A 19,764-nucleotide genomic window follows, 5' to 3' on the forward strand; every position below is an offset into this window, starting at 1 on the left:
TCCTAGGCCCAGCCATGTTGGGATGGTAACTGTTCTATCAGGTTTGTTTTGAAGGATGTGTAACCATGGCGGCGCCACCGGCAACTGCTAAACTCCCTTGGAAGAGTGCCTCCCTCGTTCCCAGTGGTGGAAAAACTACTCAACATTTCTTACTTATTAAGTAAAAGTATCAATACTGCAGCAATGTAGAACTATACGTAAAAAGGTCCGGTAATGAAAATGTACGTGAGGTAAACTAAAGTACTAAAGTATTGGTATCAAAATGTACTTCCGAGGCGAGGCTGGCGAAAGGTCCTTTCTGTGTGGAGTTTGCATGTTCTCCCTGTGTCCCCTAGGGTAGGTACCCTCCAGGGGGGCAGTCAGACAGATATTTTGTGAAGCCACTGAGGAAATCGGGATTTCCTGAAAGTTCATATAATGGCCTGTTGTGGTGCTGTCATTGGGCCCAAAAAAACCCATAGCCCCATAGAAGTCCATGTATTTGGGCCCAACTTCACCTAGACTGTATTACCTTAATAAACATGGTCATGAATACTTTCTGCTTCCAGTCACTAGTTTAAAGTCTAATTTCTAATGTCATAATGTTCTTTTTGGAAAATGATGGTCCCATTTATTTAAAAAATGACCATAAAGTCGCATATGTTCTGAGGGGCGTGGCTACCGTTACAGTCTATGATCGGGATTCCCCACCCACTCGAGTCAAAATAAAAACCAACTAAGAAGAAGGGGGGAAGTCCCGCCTCGTTGTCTGGGCCAGCCAATGGGCCAGCTAGAAAGATGGCGATTTACAATTCAAGGACTGACAGGCTTCATTTTACATTCATGTTAGACCCGGGGAACGCTTTGTCCATATTTCTTTACAGTCTATGTTACCCTCACAAAAACATGCAGTAATCCTGGTCTCTAAACTGCCTCCCCCTGGCCATCTAGGGCGCCTGATGGAGCAGAAAGGAACTGGTTGGAATAGCGTGTTCCTTCCACGCGCTACGTCCAACCGGGGAAACTCCCCCCTGTCAAGTTTAAAGGAGCAACTTGGACACTCATGCATGAAGGAAGCATGAGTTCAAGTCCGTTGCTCTCCCCAGGTTGGTGGAGGGTGTGTAGAGCCCAGGATCACATTAGATCATTATTAGATGATAACACAGGGGTGAAAAATGGGTTACAAAATCGTGGGATTTCTTTTTTTAAATAAATAGCAGATCTACAAGCATGTGTCGCATTGCTACCCATTGTGAGCTTGCAGATCGGATATTTTCAAATAGCCGGAATATATACTGTATAATAGGGGCTGAAGTAAGTTTTGTAATACTAATACAAATCTACAAAGTAACTAGTAACTAAAGTTTTCACATAAATGTAGTGGTAGTAAAAGTACAATATTTGGATCTGAAATGTAGTGCAGTAAAAGTACTGCAAGTAAAGTACAAATACCTCTATTGTACTAAGTACAGTACCGAAGTAAATGCACTTAGTTACTTTCCTCCACTTTTCCCCCTGCCACTGCCAAGGTGAAATAAGGGAAATTAAATGCAACCTTCGGGGGACTGGGCCTTCCGTTGGGCTGCACCGCGCCTGTGGAACAGACTTCCACTGAGCCACTTAACCCATTTAGACCTGAGGACGATTCTACAAATGTCTTCTAAATCCTGACAGTTTTCTGAAAAACCTACCTTTCTATGTCAGTCGTTCTCAAATATTTTATATGTACTTGGCATCTGAAAATAGGTTGTTCCAGGGACCCTCCTAGAAGCAAATATTTGCGTTCAAAACGTTCGCTCTGAAAGAATATATATTCAATGATTTGCGCCACATTTTCACGATTTTTCAAATATAGCAGACCTACAAGCCCAAAATGTTTTTGTTTTTTTTAAGTAAATTTTATTCAAAGAGTATGACATATGCAATTTTCACAGACTCTTTGTTTTTTTTACATTTTCTCCCACAACTCCTTTCCCAGTCATCCCCACCCACCATCTTTCCCCACGAGGCCAGACATACAAACAACATATAAACACATGTATAAAACCAATAGGTTGAGTACAAAACAATACACACAACATACAGTATATACACAGGTATAAAACCAATAGGTAGACAAGACACTAAGATACAAAGAAAGGGATCATATGGTTATGTTTAATGAACAACATCCCAAAATGGGTTTTAATGGCATCGTAGACCCAGGAGTCTTTGGAGACAGTCCTAAAGACCTACCACGTTTCTGTGTAGGAAGGAAGGCCCTTTCTTGTTTAATTGCTTGGCAGTTACTGTCAGCAAATGATGCATGACATTGTTAAACCTGTTTTTAAACTTTTGATTGATTTATATGCTTATGGCTAAGTAATATGCAGCACTCTGAGATTCCCTGTGTGTGTGTGAATATAAGTGCAATACAAATATAATACTGTAGTTATTAATTATGCATCATAATTATTCTCTTATCTTTGTGCTTACAGTTTAACCTGTGCTTACACGGCAAGCTGTATTCCTTTCGAGGAAATAAAGGTTTGTCATTTAACCGTGTGGTACTGGATTTAGGAGAGTGAGACATACATTACTTGGCATTGCGCATATTCCAGCTTTTCACCAGAGCGCATACTAGAGCATGTCTGAAATAAGTGTCAGAGCTAAAATCGACATGTAAATATGAAATAATAAAGTGTAATGTTAGAGACCACAGAAGTGAACCTTTCAAGCCTGTTTTCTCAACTCACTGTTTTCTGCAAGACATTACTCTATAAGCCATATCTCCAAAACTGGTGGGTCAAACTGAACAACCGATATGTCAATTTGAAGCTATGATTCCCTGCTTTCATAAGACATGAAAAAACGAAAATTCAAAAAAATCCAATGGCAGTCCCTCAGTCAAATTTTGACACATTTTGCGATTTTCTTTTTTCTAGCCTCATTTTGTTTATTCTTTACTTTACATTCGGGTATACAGTCAGACTCATAATCACTTTAAGGATAATGATGACACACACATTCACGGATTTACCTTTGTGTCCTGATTCATGAGCCGTGTGTGTGTGTGTGTGTGTGTGTGCGTGTGTGTGTGCGTGTGTGCGTGCGTGCGGAATGCGCTGATCAGTCAGTTACTCTGCGCTCCCTCTCTCACCACCTCCATTGAGTAAACAACTGTGGAGAGACTACTGAATGAATGAAAGGACATGAATGATTGAATTAGTGATTGAATGGACGAATGATGAAACTCAAATAACGCGACAGTCGCCAGTCGGGCCAAAAGCCTTGTATCCTACAGTTAGTTCACTGTAGTATACCGTACAGCGCAAGCAGGCAGACAAAGAGGGAGAATAAAGCAGCATCAGACTACATTGCCCTTATTATGCAGACAAAAGCATGCCCATTTAGCATTATTTAAAGGACTGCTTCACCTCACTGATGTTAATGATAAAATAAATACCACCATTTTTTCATTCGGTCTGTCTCTCATAGGAGGGCTGTGGGCAATTCAGAAACCCGTACACCAATGACATCATCGTTAGGCAGATTTTTTTGTATTTTAAAAAAATATATATATATTTTGACGTACACCAATGACATCATCGTTAGGCAGATTGTTTGTATTTAAAAAAATACATCTTTAGATTCATTATCGTGAGAACGATGGCTTCCATTTTCACATTGCAACTTTTCAGGAATAGAAAGCCTGCTGTTTCTATTAGCTTGGATTCCCCATCGATAGAAACAAATGGTGATATTTTACCATGATCATTAGTGAGGATCAATTGAAGTGGTCCTTTCAAACTCTCCAATAAATGGTTGGTGTCTGCCTACACGTTTTGGGGGTTACCCCGCAGTCAGACAGAGAGGATATTTTTAGCGACCAGAAAGTGTAAACTGGTTCTGTACTATCAACATTCTGGTGGCAAATGATGACATCACATAGGCAACTGGCGGCCCGGGGGCCACATGTGGCCCCCACCTCCACTTAATGTGGCTCTCAGGTAGGGTTGTCCCGAACGGATCAGGTGATTGGCTCTGATCGCATGATTTTCAAAAGATCAGAATCGGGGAGAAAATATCTGATTTTAAATTGTCTAATGTAAATCTCAAAGAAAGATGTATAAGCAATTTTACACATTTTGTAAAAACTGTTGTGTTTATGCTAGTTGTTTTCCACTGGTCCCAGTCAGAGATCATCAAACAAAGACTAGTCACACTCAGAGGCGTGAAAGACAGACACCTATGATGAAAACAAAGGAAATGCAACCCCCGCTATGCATGATGGCATAGGTGTCTGTAAAACACAATGACATTCATTCTAATAAAAGTATAGTCACAACACTACTATTATGGCATAAGTGTTTTAAAATATAAATATTAAATATATATATCCGTTCTAATATAAAGATCGGATCGGGAAAGATCGGTATCGGTATGTCTCAAAATCAAATGATCGGAATCGGATCGGGAGCAAAAACACATGATCGGGACATCCCTACTCTCAGGTTAATATCACAATACTGACATATTATTGATTGGCAAACATGACCCGCTTTAATTACTTCAGTCTAAATTAGTAGCTTAATGAGTAGTATTAAAATGTTATTGTCCAATGTATTTGTATTTAGTTTATAAAGTTAACATAACTATATTTAATGACATTTGAAAGGCTCGCAGTGCAACGTTAAACACGTTGCACTACTGCGAGCGACGCGTTTTGAGCTCGTAGTTCGGCTATTTTTGCTAGAACAGCAATATGCAATGTCGCCCTTTGGAGTGAGTGTGGAAATATAGTTAGTGGCCATCGTCAAAATTACTCATCCCTGGCCTAAGCCTACTGTACTGTACCTGCTCTTTAGGGTTAGATCAGTCATCCTTCCTTTTCGCACCAAATCATTGCATGTGCGTGAGGTAGGTTGATGGCTCAGCAACACGCTTTATTCCCCAGAGTTTGCCTGTGTGTGTGCAGAGGGATTAGGAGTCTTCCTTTCAAGCAAATACTGTAGGCTTTAAAACAACAAGCGCTCTGGGAGTCTACGAGCTAACAGGCCAGGCCTGTCAGCCACAGAAATGGTAGGTGAGATTGACGGCTGTTAATCCCCCCACAGAAAGCATTTCTCTTACCGGGGTGTGCCTACACGTAGCTGACTTCAGTCCGTTTTAAGCACGGAGGGAAATAATAGGCCTCTAGCGATGACATTTGTACTTTCAGGTCATGCGTCTTAAAAAAACTGACCTTTTTAACCAAAAAAGGTAGAAATTCCCCTAGAGAGTTAATAATTTTTGTCTCTGTATAGGAAATTCATGTTTTTTAGGCGTTTGTGGGAAGAAGCTGTGATTGATCGGTGGAGCCAGAAGCACAGCACGGCACACTGTGTTTCGGTGTTCTCTTGATTTGTTGCCCATGTCAGCCACGCTTTTTACTTGACAGCGTTTTTTTCTTTTTCTCTTTTACTGACGAAAACACCTCCTGTAGCTCAGAGGCCCAGACTCCTTTAATCACATCGGTGTGGGATTGAAGTGAGGAGTCTGGTGGAAGCCTCTGGCACGGCAGCAGCACCTGTTAGTCCCATAATGTTTCTGCCACAGCGGCGGCCCCGCTCTGCTCTGACACATCCCGCCAGGACCACTCGCCACCCCCCCAAAAAAACATTCCCTATAACCACTGATGACGCATGTGTTGCTACTGCCAACGCTTAATGGAGGCCTTTCATATTTTCATTTTCCTCTGCGTCTTTCATTTCTTACCCGACTATGGAATTAATGCATAATTCTTTTTACTGCTTGTGCTTTAAGTGGTAGCTTAGGGGTGTTAGAATTTACTTAGGGTGGTTGAAAGGAGGCCGTCGCAACACATGAATTTGAACATTGCGTGCCTCGTCCGTCCTGGCCAACAAGTCTCGCTTTGTGCATTAGAAAAGCCTTCAGGTATCTTACCATAATATGTCGAGACTTTCCAACAAACAATTAAGATACCCCCCTTGTGTAAGCAAACTGGTTTGCATGTAGACATCCTGTACAGTAAAAGTGTACAGACTACTGTTGATCCATTATTGCCAATGTCTGCCGGGGTGTGTGTGTGACGTGTGTGTTTGTGGGGGGGGGAGGGGGGAGTAAAAGCTACTCGTTAAGACTTGATTATGATGGCTTAGTCATCACAACACAGATGCCTCAGGAGACTTTCATTCCACACACAAAAGGAAGGAGATGTGTTTTACGTTTGCAACCCCAAGCTGTGTTTTTATGATGATAGGGTGAACTGGTTTTTCTTTTGGCCCATTTATTGGGCCAACCATTGCCGAGAATTTATTGGTGCACACACCCTAAGCCAAGTATCATTTTGTGGTTATTGCAGAATCAAGACGTGTCACATTTATTATTTGTAACCAGCATGCAGTTCATGTTCAGCGCATGTCAGTGAAGCTGAATCGTGCATGATTTAAATGGCCACTTCACCCCTTTTTCATCCAGATCTCATTTTAATTATGTTTAGGACACAAGAAACACGTTCCCGGGGTTTTTAATGTGTGTAATATGCGTTTTTAGATATTACATTAGATTAGTATATATTAGTATTTCAAATGCCCTGATGACTCATCAGGCATTGGTCTCACTTCCTTCTCACACAGGGAGGGGCAGTGCACTAAAGCATTATGTTCATTGTATGAATTCAGCAATCCAGTCAAACACGCAGACTTAATTATGTTTCTGGCCAAAGGGTGCAAATTTCAAATTGTGCTACCGTTATCTACTACAAATACTGCGACTGCAGTTTCTTCCAGCTGTGAAATGTCCCTTTTTAATGGTCCTTTTTCTGCTCACAATGAGACAAAATGGGATGTTTAGAAGTCTATAAATCCTTAATTCAAGATCGGGCGGACAACCCTTCTTCTCCCGCGCGAGAGATCTCTTCCTGGGTAGCCAAGGCGCTGCTCTTCTTTTTGGTTTTTCGTGCATTTCACTGGCTAGTGGTCGGCATTAGTGCTGCCAGAATTGGCCAAAAATGATATTTGAATATTCCTTTTAAAACACCACATGTATTAATTATATGTGATATGAATATTGCAGCCTAATATGCTGTAAAACTTTCTCTTTCTTTATGGTCCGGTCCTGTATGGGCTGGTGCTGAGAAATGCACTCTCTTGAGTCTTGCGAGATCAAATGAATGATTCATAATTATCTTAATAGCCTAATTTTTGTATAATGTTTTAGTTTACGTGGCACAGAGTCTCACCAGAACTCACACAGCAATTTTATTGTTCTTTTTTTAATTTGAATCTTAATTTAAAATATTCGATTATTCTTTTATTTTTTACATTTGAATATGGAATATTCGTTGGCAGCACTAGTCGGCATGGAATCGGTTAAGTGATTGAATGCATGCGTTTTCTAATTGAATTTGTTTGTGCTAAAGACGGGTCCGTTCGACATGTTTTTCAGGTACATAACTGCCCTGACTGACTCCGAGGGAGAGGAGTCAAAGGATGAAGGTCAGAGCGGGGAGGAGGAAGAGAAAGAGGAAGAGCCTGCGGACCATCTGTCCATCCTTCTCGACAGGATCGACGCCTTGCACGAAGGCACAGCGTCCGACAAGAGAGAGAGCCTAGACACGTTGCAGGAGAAGAGAGAGGAGGTGTGTTTGATGTCCACACATTTATTATAGGCCTTGATTTTGACAGAGGGAAAACAATATTTAGTTTTAGTCATTTTGGCAAATGGCATTTGGCAGACGGTGTGGCAATGGCTGATTTTACACTTGGTTGTATAGTGACAATTGCCGATCTACAAGCTACAAGCTTGTAGATCTGCTATTTTCAGAATGCAACCAACATAAACTGGATCTCCACTCCACTAGTCGCTCCCTAACATTTGAGTTTTTATTTGTTGACGAAATTGGCTAAATATTTTGTCTAGTTTTAGTCGTCATAGCTTAGTTTTTATTTAGTTTTCCTCAGTGAAAAAGGGTCGTCGGCGACAGTTTCTTTTTGTCTTAGTTTTAGTCGACGAAATCAACACTGATCAGCAATTCAGCATCCATTCCTATTCCTTACAGTATCCAATTTCACAATGACAGGTCTCACAGAAAATCAGTTGGCATTATGATACCATTATGATGCATTTAGCTTTCTTTCTTTCTTTCTTTCCTCCTAGTTTGGACAGAATTCGACGTTTCTATGGCGACTAGCCCGTGCCTGCTGTGATGCTCACGACGTCAGCTCCAGCCTGGAGGAGAAGAAGGCCCATGCCGAGACTGGTAATCTCATCTCATTTGGATTCCTTGTTCCCCAAGCTTCCCTCTTAGTTGACGATAGGTCATAAACACAGCTCCTCTAGAGCTGCTTGCATGGTTGAGCTACAAATAATGTGCATTGTCTGCCGTCAATGACTGTAGTTTTATTTATTTTCGTGAATTTACAATTGCCTCCCACGGTGCTTTTTAAAAGCCGGTTTTAATAACTTTCCACACTCTTGGCGTCTTGAGTTACACTATAACAATATGTAGACCACAATGTCCTTTCCCTCAAACAGAGGCAGCTGTGTGGGTTCAGACTGGATTGACCTGTTTTTCTTTAATCCTTTCTCATTAATGTACCTTTAATCAAGGCCGGTCAGGTGCTTTCCCTCAAAGACACCATTGTGCAAAGTGTTGATGGTGTTTGGAGTTGGGCCTATTTAGAGCAACAGGGCACCGTATACTTACAGTAACGACGTCGGTATTAATAGAGCAAGTGAAATGAGACTGTCGCCACCGAAGTGACGAAGGATTTAAAAGCCATCTCTTCCTGGATTGTGTTACATATCACTTTTGTTTTTATTGCTATACTACAGTGCACTGCCTAGTGGCGTTTCTGCTCTGTGTAGCTATTGTTGTGTTCATCCTAATTCTGCCTAATCCAGCTAATCCAGCACGCTCTCTTGTTTTTGCTCACATGATTATGAATGTCCTAGCTCAGTGGTTTTCATTTTCAACCAGTTGTCCATTTGGCTACCAACTCTCCAGTGGTCCGGGGACCACCAGTGGTCCTTGAGGGGGTCCCCCTCAAGGACCACTGTTGGTCCCCGGACCACCGGACCACTGGACCCCCTCGAAAACGAGATGCTACATCTCAAGGGGATATCCTTTTCTCAACTGGAGAGAACCTTATTAGATCTTTAACTTTTGAGACCGTAAAATGAAACCAAATGAACGCTCTCAAGCGTTCAATTATTGTGAATCATACACAATTAGAGAATGTTGAAGAATTGTCATTTTGATCAACGTTTGCCTGTTATCTCTCCTAATGTTACCAGTACAGCATGGAAATCTTATCCGATGACAACAAAATATTCTTTGGTCTTGGGTCTGAGAGGCTAAATGTCATCAAATGGCGGTTCGTGGCTCAAATGCCGAATAAAGAGTTGATGTGAAAAGGGTTGAAAACCACAGTCCTATAGGTGGTTAGTGTGTGTTTTCAGCGCAGCATCATTTGCCCCCCTTTTCTTTTTTCAGGGAAACAAGTGGGAGAAGAAGCTGTGAATCTGAATCCCTTGTGTGCCGACAGTCATCAGTGGTAGGTATTCCTTTACACACACACACACACACACACACACACACACACACACACACTTGCTGCTGTGTGATTCTGCAGTCAGTAGGCCTACTACCACTGTGAGGGAGATCATCATGAGCACACGTGACACACACAGACACGCACGCACACACACACACGCACGCAAGCACGCACACAGTGAGAACTAGGAGCAGCAAGGTGTTCCTATTCCCATTAACCGCTCTTGCGAACACGAACCAGCGGTTGATGACACACACACACACTAGGTCGTCCTCAGACGAGCCCTCCATCGTCGTTTCCAGTCATCTCGGTTCTCCATACATCTGGCCAGTTCGTTGGTACTTTGCACTCCTGCATCGCTCTTGAGTACATCCACGTATGTTAGCGTGGGGCGTCCTCGTGATCGATGCCCGTGTGTTGGTTCCCAGAGCACCAGTTTGCTGGCTGGCAGTTCTTGATGCCTTTGGCAGTGTCCTGCTAGTCTCATTCTCCTGGCTGCTATTTTCTGTATTTTCTGGTTGATGACACAAAGGGTTAATGAAATGCTGCTCTTGAGCGATAACCATCTTTGGGCCACCTGCAGTAGCTTTTTGTGAATCAGTCATGCTGGGGGTGAACTCTCATCCAGTTAACCCTTCTTTGAGTAAAATGGCAAAAGCTCTGAAAAGGTATGAACACGCAAGCACGCCACGCGCCATTTGAAAATAGCCGATCTACAAGCTCACAGTGTGTTGCGATGCGGCGCGTTGTGAGCTTGTTTACTTGTTTTAGATTGTACTTAAGTCGAGTACTTAACCCATTCTGCACGGGAACCCCTTTTGGTGTTTCAAGGATTATGTTATACTTTAGCTATTGAAAAATAGCAGATCTACAAGCTCATAACGCGGCACAGAGTGCCACGCTACGAGCTTGTAGATCTGCTATTTATTTTTAATTGTGAAAATGTGCCGCAAATGTTTGACTATATATTCTTTCAGAGCGAACGTTTTTAACTAAAATCTTTGCTTCTGGGGAGGTCCCTGAAACAACATATTTTCAGACGGGAGTCCGCAACGCTACGTCCCTGGTTGGACGTAGCGTGTGCATGGAGGAACACGTTATTCCAACCAGTGTTTTGCTTGATAAAGCATATCACCTAAGTTACGCGGTGACTCGAGGGAAAAGTTCCCTCTCTTTTAATGAGTTGTGTGGAGCGGGCCTGATGGCATGGATCCTGTTTGTATTTATGGAGGCCCCAATGCTGCATTCCACATCTGAAACACTCGACGTGTTAAGACTTGACTTCTCGTACGTACAGTGAGCTGGTGAATGGCATACATGATACAGCTGAGGAGGATTGAACTATAAAGATGACATGCTGACATTCAGATTGGTCTCTTATGCCAGGACTATTCTCAACGTTTTTGGCTGGGGACCCCCGAAAATGCTTTGGCCATGTCTTGTGAGTCGTGACCCCCGCCCCGCTCCCCTCCCCACCACCAATACAAACTGACCGCTACAATAACCTTAATAATAGAGAAAATACATCATAAATAAATACTGAAACCAGAAATAACCATCAAGGAAAGTTTATGCATGCACTATTTGTACCATGCAAACTCTAAATGTCTATTTTCCAGAAATTCAGTTGCAAAAATAAATAAATAACATTATAATTTTTTTTAATAATTTGGGGACCCCCCAAAATAATTTGGGGACCCCCCTGAGGGGTCACGACCCCCCGGTTGAGAACCCCTGTCTTATGCGGCTAGAGTTTGAAATGTTATTTGCAGTGTTTTTGGGCTGATAACCAACCACCAATCAACTTTGATATCCCAATGTTTTTCCCCCCATTTTGAATAATTAAGGCATGTAGACATTTAGGGTTTCATGTATATAAGCATAATTAATATACATTCTTGTTTACCAAATGGGCAGAAGATTTCTATCAAATAGAGAAATAAATAAAACAAAACATAAATAAACATTCACAGAGTCAACGCCTTCACTGTTGATCACGATGCGGTTCGATCATGCTTACGATGCATTACAAATTTACGATGCATAGTATGCCCCCCCCAAAAGGTCCGTTGTGAGTCAGGAAGTGCCTTGTGGAACCAAGCAGTCCTATTTGCCCTCATTAGTACGGAAATAATTGGCATTAGCTCATGCACGTACCAGCACTCCAGACATCTAGTTAAACAGAAGGCTGTGTTTGTTTAGTTAATTAAGAGCAACGGCTTAAAAAGAAGCTTAATGCTTAATCCCATATCCCATTAATGGAATTTGTGAGATTCTTAAGCTGGTCGGAAATGCTGTCTGAGTTTAATGGACAGGAGGGGAAAAGTAAGCCTAGATAGAGCTATGATTTAAGAAGGCAGGGAGGGGATGGAGACTGGGGAGTGTGCCAGGAAGTGTTGCAAGGGAGTTTATAAGTAGCTGTTTACTTATTCTCTCGATGCCGTGAGAAAAGCTCTCACCCCACTTTCCACACCGCTGCCGTACTTGTCACGACGTTTGGCATAAACCATGTTGTGTGTTCTTCCATTGATTTGTGCCACATTGCACTGCCAGGGAATTCTTGCCTCGATCTCTTGTGCAAATGCCTTACACGAACCACTATTCTATCCTTTAGCAATATTAAAGGTAGGGTAAGTGATTTTCTTTGGATAATATAAGTGTTAGGAAAAAGCTCTATATTGTGATGGTACTCATTGCTGTAGACTGTTTGTTCAGTGACAGGAGTCGGTAACAGAAAATGCATTTTCACGTTGGGATACCAATTTTATCCATTCAGGATAGAGAACTCAGTCAGGATACAGATTAGGCCATTTTGGGTGGGAACCCCTTTTGGTGTTTTAATTATTTTATATATAATTTATAATTTAGCTATTGAAAAATAGCAGATCTACAAGCTCATAGCGCGCCACCGAGGCCTAAATGGGTTAAACAAGTGGAATTGTAAGTGATGACACAAAGAAATGAGTGGAACTGGAACACTATTATAATGGCTACTTTCTCCACTGAAATTGTGTCACCTAACCGATGTGTTTTCTGTTTATTGGAGAGCTGGAGAGACAGGGAGACCCCATGTTACTGAACCAACACTAGCAATGATTACTAACACAATATAGTGATTTAACCTTTAAACCAAAAAATATCACTTAACACAACCCATCCCAGCCCTCTAAGGGAAATCATGACGGATTTCGGAACAAGCAGTCCTTATTTGCCCTCATTAGTACGGAAATAATTAGCTCATGCACGTACCGCAGCACTCCAGACAAATTCTGTCTGATCCACTCAGGTGGGGATATTTTGGGCCCTTGAAGATTATGCAAAAATAATTAGAGATTCCTGCAATTTGCAAGAAACAACCAGGATTTTTTTTTTCTTCAGAAATTCATTAAGAAAAAAGTGGAATGTCCGCGCACGATAAAGTTCTGCCCCCCATCTTTTTTATTTCAACCTAAATACAACAACGTCTCAAGTTTCAGTACATGGGTATGGCCTTGAAATCCTTAAATAGGTGGAACATAACTGGGTGTCGTCATTCAATCAATGAATAGGCTGTACTGTATGTGAAGATCCACTCCAGAGCAATACAAATACATCAATTAAGGGGCCATAAACTCACGAACAATAGGTTTAAAATCATCATCATACTATAATTCAGTCAATGTCTGTCTGTGTGTCAGTCTGTCTGTGTGTCTGTGTGTCAGAAACACCGCCGTAGCTCCTCACTGCCTGCACCAATCGCTCCCACTTTTCACACAGGCATTGACCATAATAATATGGAGGTCGTCACAATTTTTCGATTTGACACATTAATGATTAATAATGAATTTATTAGTGAATTAAGAATGCGAAGGGGCGCAGTACCCTAGGTAGGGTACTGCCCCCGTCTCACAGCGGGTAAGGGCTAGTACAATAAATACACCAAAACATATATACAATACAAAAGGTATACACAGAGATAATAATAATAATAATAGAACGGCATGTCAGGCAGGCGTATTCAAGGAATGGTCTGATATAGTGGAGGATATTAATGACACGATCGTTCACTTTATGGTACAAGCACCAAATTTGGTACACAAGTGCTTCAGAACCTACTCTCTCAGAAAAGTACGTTGTCCACTTGAAAAAACTAAATGGCCACCATTTTTCAAGATGGCCGCCAAATGAAAAGGGCCTTTTGTGGCGGTTCTGGACAACCGTGGGTCCGACCGACTCGAGACCGGGCACTGCACTCCCTGTGGGTGTGTGGAACGTGTGTGTCAAATTTGAAGTCGGTGGGGCGAACGGTTCTCGGGTTATGTGGATTACAGATGTACAGACACACACACAGACTTGAATATATGTCAATGGGCAATGCCCATTGGGGTTTTTTTTTTAGATGATGGGTAAGAAGAGAAGAGATGTGATGTCAGGTGGTGTGGGCTAAGAAGTGGTCAGGGCTATATGAGATGTACAGTAAGTGCAAAGAGAGATGGTGAGGGAGGGAGAAAATTATTTGTACCAATTGACCAGACAGTAGACAGTAGTGTAACAGGTTAAGGTGAGTATAGAGATGGAAATGTTCTAGCAAGGGAAGCCAATGTATTGAGAATATGGGACATATTATGTATGTGTCAGGAGTTATTTGTGACAGAAGGCTACCAGTGAGAGGGAAGATGTATACGATGGTAGTGAGACCAGCCATGCCGTACGGTTGGAAACGGTGGCACTGATGAAAAGGAGGCACAGCTGGAGGTGGCAGAATTAAGGATGCTATGGTTCTCATTAGGAGTGAAAAGGAAGGACATTATCAGAAATGACTGAATTAGAGGATCAGCCCAGGTTAGAAGGTTTGGGGATAAAGCAATAAAGAGGTGAGGTTGAGATGGTTTAGACATGTGAAAAGGAGGGATGAGGGTACATTGGGAGAAGGATGCTGAAGATGTAGCTGCCAGGTAAGAGGATGGCCAAAGACGAGGTTTAAGGATGCTGTGAGAGATGACATGAAGGTGGCAGGTCACAGAGGAAGATGCAGAAAACAAAACCAAATGGGGTCCATGTGTGGTCCAGCCCTATGGAATGTAAAATTGTGCTAATGAAAAGTATTTAAAATATATAGTTTTGATGCTCATCCTAGATCCTACTACTATAGGGGATGCAAAGCAATATGTCCGTTTATCCGTCCGACTTATCCTACCAAATCACTCAGTTAGCACACATCTCTCTATGCACAAAAAATGATGCATGCCACAGAAATCCATCTGCACTACATTGCATCCATGTCATATTTACTGTACAAATATTGCTTTTGTATGACATACTGTTATTGCACAACATTTCACTGACGCAAATGACATTACAATTTCCACATTAACCGACCCCTCCCCTTTTCCCTGCACGTGCACACACACACACACACACACACACACACACACACACACACGGTACTGTACAGTACACTATAGTATGTTACAGTACAGTATGGTAAAGTACAGTACGGTACAGTAACGTGCGGTACGGCATGGTACAGTATGATACCATAAAGTATGGTACAGTACAGTATGATGCCGTACAGTACAGTACGGCACGGTACAGTACAGTACAGTACGGTACCATGCAGTACGGTACAGTACAGTACGGTACAGTATGGTACAATATGATACCATACAGTAAGGTACAGTATGGTACCATGCAGTATGATACAGTACGGTACAGTATGGTACAGTACAGTACAGTACGGTACAGTATGGTACAGTATGATACCATACAGTAAGGTACAGTACGGTACAGCATGGTACAGTACGGTACAGTATGGTACGGTACTGTACTGTACTGTACTGTACTGTACTGTACTGTACTGTACTGTACTGTACTGTACTGTACTGTACTGTACTGTACTGTACTGTACTGTACTGTACTGTACTGGTACAGTATGATGCCCTACAGTGCCGTACAGTATTATACAGTAGTATGGTATAGTACATCACAAAGGTATAGCCAAATATATGCTGAAATGCAAAACCAGTCTAATTTTGGTGGCCATCTTGAAATATCACCGCCATATTGGATTTTTGGATGGCTCGGTTTAAAAAGTGAAAGAGTTGACCAAAGGAATGTTCACGGCAAATGTCACGCTTGTATCACCAAGCGAACAACCGTTCCAATGATCTGCTAATTGCACAAATTCTGTGTGTGTGTACGTCTGTAATCCACATAACTCGAGAACCGTTCGCCCCACCGACTTCAAATTCGACACACACGTTCCACACACCCACAGGGAGTGCAGTGCCCGGTCTCGAGTCGGTCGGACCCACGGTTGTCCAGAACCGCCACAAATGGCCTTTTTCATTTGTCGGCCATCTTGAAAAATGGTGTCCATTTTGTTTTTTCAAGTGGACAACGTACTTTTCTGAGAGAGTAGGTTCCGAAGCACTCGTGTGCCAATTTTGGTGCTTGTACCATAAAGTGAACGATTCTCATGAAATATTGACTTAATATCCTCCACTAATATCTAGGTCCAAATTCATACCAAAATGTTTAAGTCTCCTTCCCTATGTGTTTTTTCAACTTTTTCTATTCCAATGTATTTTAAAGCAGACACATTATGGCCAGGTATCTAGGGTTAAACATACATTAACCGACTTAGCCAGTAGTCACAGTAATCACTGTTTAATAGAATTCACCAGCTTCTTTGTGTGTCAAAGGCCAAATTGTCTTCACAGGGCTTATTTCCCAGGGGTAGAGTGGCCGGATGGGAACCGCAAGGTTGCCAGTTCGAACCCGGGGCTCCCTTAGTGTTAGTGTCGAAGTGTCCTTGAGCAAGACTCTGAACCCCATTGGTTTCCTCCGTCATCGGTGTATGAATGTTTGTGTGAACGGGTAAATGTAATGCTCACGCAATCTATGTAAAGCGGCTTGGATAAAGGCGCTATTATTTACCATTTACCAGAAGAGGTGGACAAGGATGTGTCAAGGTGTGTCAAATGCACTATTATTTACCATTTACCAGAAGAGGTGGACAAGGACTCCTTTTGAAGTTGCTTGTATGAGGAGGGAGAGGCCCTTGGCCCGTGTCAAAGTTGAATGTTATCTATCAACCTCTCTGCAGCACGTACTCCATGCTGTCACTCCTCTCTAACTGTTGAACTCCAGCAGCCGTGTCGAACCAGACGGCGCTGTGTTCTGTTACCCACCATGCCCTCCTCCTCCTCCCAGTATCCACCGCAGATTGTTTCACATCAACCAATACTACTGTACACCACACCCATCAAATTCTCAGTAAACTCTGGAAAAAGTGCAGAAATGTAATCATTTGTGCAGTGTGCACTCTTGATTTACAAAATGAATGGATGAATGAACACCCAAGGCTTTGACTGGACAGCTAAGTCTTTCTGAATGTTCAAAGTTCAGGTTGTGTGGGTGTAATTTAAGGTTATTAAACCTAAAAGAAAAACTAAAACTAAAAACAAATGAAGATGAATGTCATGAAACCTTCAAGTAAAAGCTTTGAGTACTTTTCCCCACCACGGCGTGGAAGGGGGTTATTACGGGGGTTATATGGACGGGGTTATTACGGGGGTTGCGTGACGTGTGTGTGTTCGTGCCTGCGAGCACGAAGCCCAAACGGTTGTGTATGTAATCCCAGCAGGCTTGACGGGCGGCCAGGGACACCGTGGTTGCATTACTTGCATTGCAGGCTTTGTTTTTTAGGTGCGTTTGCATTGATCCCTCCGTGTGAATTTAGCCCATGTAAATCCCTGACTGCAGGGCCCCTCTGATGGTACAAAGACCCACGGATTAACTACAGGGCCTTTGCCAGTCGCCAGTCAGAAGGGTGGCGCGCATGTGTGTGTAGGGGGGGCTGTCATTTTGACCTCTGGAGTGACAACTTTAAAACTGAACACATGCCTTTGTGTTGCTGCGGTCATCATTAGGGTTGTCATGACAACAATGCACCCCTTCCGCTCTCGATCTTGCGCAACAAAGACCTCATCACTTGGAAGTATTATTCTGTTTCAACCAGCTATAAACAGTAGGTCAGTACAGTAGGTCGATGTTAAAAATGAGTGGTATTCCCCCTCTAAAAGAGCTCACAGGGCACCTCACTTTGGCGCATGAACCACTCTTTAAATTCACACAGGGCCTTCGCAACCCCCCCCCCCCCCCCCCCCCCCACACACACACACACACACACACACTGTGCACGCACGTATGCAAAAAACACTATATAACTAGAAAAAGTGCCCTTCCGGGCACAGGTCTCCACCAGGTTATCCACAGATCCGTGCAGTTAGAGGTAAAAACACTTTTCGGCCAGTTATAGCGCCACCTTGAGGCTGAGTTGAAATTGTTCATGTGGCATTTCGTCCTCGGCCTAGTGGGAATGTGGGTGCACAATTTCACGGAAATCACGCGATGTGTTCATGATTTGCAGCATTTTGTTTGAAACTGAGCACTCCTGTGAACTTTGGAAGCCAATCTTAACCAATCAGGATGGAGTCTGATAAATCTGAAAGACCCGTTTCGTTGAATGGCTCTAGAGAGACTGTGTACCAATTTGCGTGATGTTTGGACAAAATCTGTAGGTGTACTGTGCAAAAACTTGTTTTGCACAAAGCGGCCTCCTGGTGGCGCTATAACAGGCCGTTCTGGAAAGTTTGGGGCAGAGGTTCATGGTTGGCATCCAGGGAGTGTGTGTGCAAAATATGGCATCGAAAAACTTGTTTTGCACAAAGCGGCCTCCTGGTGGCGCTATAACAGGCCGTTCTGGAAAGTTTGGGGCAGAGGTTCATGGTTGGCATCCAGGGAGTGTGTGTGCAAAATATGGCATCGACCAGGTTAACGGTGGCCGAGATTAGCTGTTCACGGACACACGGACACACGGACACACGGACGGACGGAGTGCAAAACATACTCTCCCCACATGCCTTCGGCCTGGTGGAGACAATAATATCCATATATATATATACGTATATAATCTATCAAAACACATCGCTCATTCCCACAGCATGTTTCCAACAGGTTGCCCTTGGAATTCCTAGAGTTCCTCCCAGGTGTTCAGTGCAGGTTTAGCCCGGAGCACAGCCTAGTCCATTTAGACCTGACACCAGATTCTACACGTCTTCTGAAAAAACCTTTCTATATCAGTGGTTCTCAAACTGTTTCATGTCAAGGACTCCAAAAGTTATGTATTTGGCTGCCGACCCTCGTCTGAAAATATGTTGTTCCAGGGAGGGACCCCCCCCCCCCCAGATGCAAAGATATGAGTTAAAAAACACGTTCGCTGTGAAAGAATATATTTTCAACAATTTCCGCCACGTAAAAAAGAAAAAGAAGCAGATCTACAAACTCGTAGCGTGGCACTCGTTGCCGTGCTATGAGCTTGCAGATCTGCTATTTTTCAACAGCTAAATTCTTTAAGAATGGTTAAAGTGGTTAAAAGCTATTAGTTGACACCGATGCGTCCTCAGGTATAAATGTGCTAGACCTCTCTCTCTCTCTGAATGAGCTCTCTATGTTTCGACATGAAGGCTGAAATCAATCAATCCTGCGGTTTCCGCCCAGCAGTTTTTGTTTTTACCCGTCAGAGTGGGGGATTTTTGGCGAGCCCCGATGAAAGCGTGGACTTCACCTTTGCGCAACTGGCGTCCTGTCTTTTTCTCAACCCCCCCCCCCCCTGTCGATAATTACCCCCCATCACGTTGGAAAGTCATGCAACATAGCAGTGGTGGAAAAAGTACTCGCAGTATCAATACTGCAATATAGACATACTCTGTTGCAAGTAAAGGTCCGGAATTCAAACTGTACTTGTATTAAAAGTACAAAAGTATTGGTATCAAAATGTACCAAAAGTAAAAGTACTCATTATGCAGAATGTCCAATTTAAACTTTTGCAAATACAGTAGCTTTGCCACGCACATTGTGAGCTTGTAGAGTGGCTTTTGGTAATCAAAATCTCCAAAGTAACTAGTCTTAACTAATGTTCTCAAATCATTGTAATGCAGTAAAAGTACAATATTTGGCTCTGAGACGTAGAGTAGAAGTGAAAGTATTGGATATTGGAAATACTCAAGTGAAGTACAATTACCTCACAATTTTACTTAAGTAAATGTAATTAGTTACTTTGCACCACTGCAAGGCAGTATTTCAACACAGCAGGGACAGAAAGGAAAGTCTAAACAACAGCAGGTATATTATAGGCCCCTGAGGCTTGACACACACCTTCACATCCCATCTCTGACACTCTCTCTCCCTCCCTCCCTCTTTC

General features: G+C 42.6%; 1 protein-coding gene across 2 annotated transcripts in view; it reads left to right on the forward strand.

The window, feature by feature from the left end:
- rmdn2 (regulator of microtubule dynamics 2) overlaps positions 1 to 19,764 on the forward strand; it is a 45,351-nt gene that overhangs the window by 16,397 nt on the left and 9,190 nt on the right. For both annotated transcript variants that reach the window (XM_083774394.1, XM_083774395.1), the window contains exons 3-5: positions 7,408 to 7,600; positions 8,119 to 8,221; positions 9,458 to 9,518. In XM_083774394.1, coding sequence (XP_083630520.1) covers positions 7,408 to 7,600; positions 8,119 to 8,221; positions 9,458 to 9,518 — 357 coding nt within the window. The remainder of the gene's footprint in view (positions 1 to 7,407; positions 7,601 to 8,118; positions 8,222 to 9,457; positions 9,519 to 19,764) is intronic.

This window comes from Protomyctophum parallelum, assembly GCF_964188405.1.
Source record: "Protomyctophum parallelum genome assembly, chromosome: 10".
Taxonomy (NCBI): Eukaryota; Metazoa; Chordata; class Actinopteri; order Myctophiformes; family Myctophidae; genus Protomyctophum; species Protomyctophum parallelum.